This window comes from Octopus bimaculoides, chromosome 7 (genome assembly GCF_001194135.2).
Source record: "Octopus bimaculoides isolate UCB-OBI-ISO-001 chromosome 7, ASM119413v2, whole genome shotgun sequence".
Lineage (NCBI taxonomy): Eukaryota > Metazoa > Mollusca > Cephalopoda > Octopoda > Octopodidae > Octopus > Octopus bimaculoides.
This window is the reverse complement of record NC_068987.1, coordinates 24,622,319-24,625,147: the sequence shown is the minus strand read 5'-3', so window position 1 is coordinate 24,625,147 and position 2,829 is coordinate 24,622,319. Positions and strand designations below refer to the sequence as shown.

Sequence of the window (2,829 nt, the reverse complement as noted above, 5' to 3'; positions counted from 1 at the left end):
AAATATGAGACGTCCTCTCAAGGCAAATAACTCAGTATTTGGTGTTCTAACAAAACATTCACGTTAAGTTGGATATAAAGATTGCTTGTTGGTATTAAACTGCTTTTGTTGATATTAATTATTCTTATTTGATTTAGTTAACCATTATTCATCAAAGTTTACCTGTCCTCATCACATTTACAATCTTAGCTTAGTTCTGTTCACCATAATAAATGTGTCAGCGACTATTTCACTATCAACTTTACTAGGTTTGTTGCTTGAAATAACATGCATTTCGTTTATCCTCATTTCGTCACAGGCAAATCATCCCTGGGCAGTATTCTGTTCAGGCTTGTGAAAGTAGACAAAGGAAAGGTTTTAATCGATGATGTTGACATTTGTATGATTAACCTAGATGAATTAAGATCGAAAATATCAATCATACCACAAGACCCTGTTCTATTTTCTGGCACAATAAGGTAAGACAGCATCTCTTTTTTATTTAGCGAAAACGCATAAATACCTACCCAAAATTCAAAGTGTTACCTTTATCACGCAATAATGCTGAGTCAGCCTGAGAATTAGGCTAAAAGAACAATTGTCAGTAGAATATTCAGCTACTTGCACTATAACATGAGATGAACAGTATTTTTATCAGGTCATTAAGAATGAAATGTTTCAATTTTAAACTGAAAGTTTATTTTACTTTGTCTCAACAAAAAGCAATGCAGTTAATCAAAGTATGCACCTAAATTATCAACACAATTTTGCCATTTTATTAGTAGCTTATTTATGTTGGCAGCGAAGAGTTCTGGAGAGCAAGAGGTGATGAAATCACGAAAGGCTGTTTTTGCATCTTCTTCAAATCTGAAGATTTTCCTTGCAAAAAGTTGTCTAATGCCGAGAAAACGTGATAGTCAGTTGGTGCAAGATCTGATGAATATGGTAGATGACAGAGTACTTCCAAGTTCAGTTTCTATAACTTGAGTAGCGTTCTTTGTGCAACATGTGGTCGAGCTTTGTCTTGCAAGAGAATTGGCCAGTCTATTGACCAATCTCAGTTGTTTAATTGCAAGTTCACTCATCATTTCATCCACTTGGTTGATGTATATATCCGCTGTAATTGACTTACCAAGCTGTAGTGGATGACACCAGCGCTGGACCAACAAACAGACACCATCTGTGTGTGTATGTGTGTGTGTGCACGCGCGCGTGCATACCTATATATATATATATATATATATGTATGTATGTACGTACATACATACATGTATATAATTCAACTCACTGATTAGGTACTTATGCAGAAGAGAAAAAATCCACATGGTTTAGAGTTCAATTTATAACATCACGTTAAATTCCAATATTTCCTTACCTCGATGCAAGCATGTCTGATGCTGCATAGCGTTTATGATTAGCTAAAACAAATACTGAGAGCAAATCATTAGAAAAACTAGAAAGCAAACAATATCCTTGATAGTTCAAAAAGCTTCATTTCTACAGCTGTTTCGACAACACCGATAGATATTAACAACTACATAATTAATATTAATAATTATTACATAATGATAGTCGAAAATAATGCAAGTGTATTTCATCAGGACCATACTCATCCAATCGATGTGAAATGTTAGTGTGCATGTATGACAAAGTACAAACGTCCTGAGAGATAAATTGGGCATAAGAGGCATCAGATGTGGTGTGCAGGAGAGAAGATGGTGCGGGTAAGGTCATGTAATGTGGATGGACGAGGACAGCCGATCACTGAACATGGAAGGAGCTTGTGGAAGAGGAAGACTCAGGAATACATAGGACAAAGTGGTTAAGACTAACCCCAAGATGTTGAGCCTCTCGGAAGACATGATGGAGGACCGAGATGAATGGTGATATGTTGTGCTTGAGAAGATCCGTCCATCCCAGCACAACTGAGGTTCTATCAAGCCTTTCTCCACAACTCATACGTATGTATGTATGTATGTATGTATGTATGTATGTATGTACGTACGTATGTAACAATGAATACAATCAAAATGGAACAATAATGCATGATTCATATTATTACAAAACTATCTTTTGAAATAGTTTCCTTATTTCCATGAAAATTCATACAGTTACGTCTTTGTAGATACAATCTTGACCCTTTCTCTGAGTACTCAGATGAAAAACTGTGGGAATCTCTGGAAAAAGTACAGATAAAGTCCAAAGTAAGTATGATGTTCTTTTCATATTAAAAATTTCTTTCTCTTTTTCTCTCCATGAGCGTGTGTGTGTGTGTGTGTGTGTAGTGAGTCATCCCATAAATAATGTGTTTTTTTCATTTGCATGAACTAAAAGTTGGAGGGGGACGGGATAAACTACCTGCATCAACTTGCTATGAAAGCAGGTAGTAATTTTACCTTGTATTTATTCTTGGTGTAAATTTTGAAGAGTGCAGTTCGATTTTAACAGTTATTTTTTCAAAGCTATAATGGAAGCAACAAAGGAGCATATTCGGCATATTTTGCTTTATGAGTTCAATAAAGGCAACAACACAATGGAAAGTGCGAGGAATATTAATGCAGTATACGGGGATCGGACAATAAGAATAAGCCAGTATCAACGGTGGTTCCTGAAATTCCAAGCCAGAAACTACAGCCTAAAAGACAAGCCTCGTCCTGGAAGATCTGTAGAGCTTGACAAGGCGTCCTGCAAAACCTGGTAGAACAAAATCCCATCATAACTGTTGAGGAACTAACAGAGAAGCTTGGATTTGGTCATTCAACCATTCATTGATACTTGTATGCCATCAGAAAAGTCAGCAAATTAGGTCAACGGGTTCCTCGCAAACTTTCTGAGTTTAATCATATGTAA

At 36.2% G+C, this 2,829-nt stretch overlaps 1 protein-coding gene across 1 annotated transcript in view; it reads left to right on the top strand.

The window, feature by feature from the left end:
* The window catches only part of LOC106872811 (ATP-binding cassette sub-family C member 5), a 104,556-nt gene that overhangs the window by 96,154 nt on the left and 5,573 nt on the right, over positions 1-2,829 (top strand). Inside the window, exons 23-24 of the mRNA XM_052969141.1 lie at positions 299-458; positions 2,105-2,183. Of these exons, the coding sequence (XP_052825101.1) occupies positions 299-458; positions 2,105-2,183 (239 nt within the window). The remainder of the gene's footprint in view (positions 1-298; positions 459-2,104; positions 2,184-2,829) is intronic.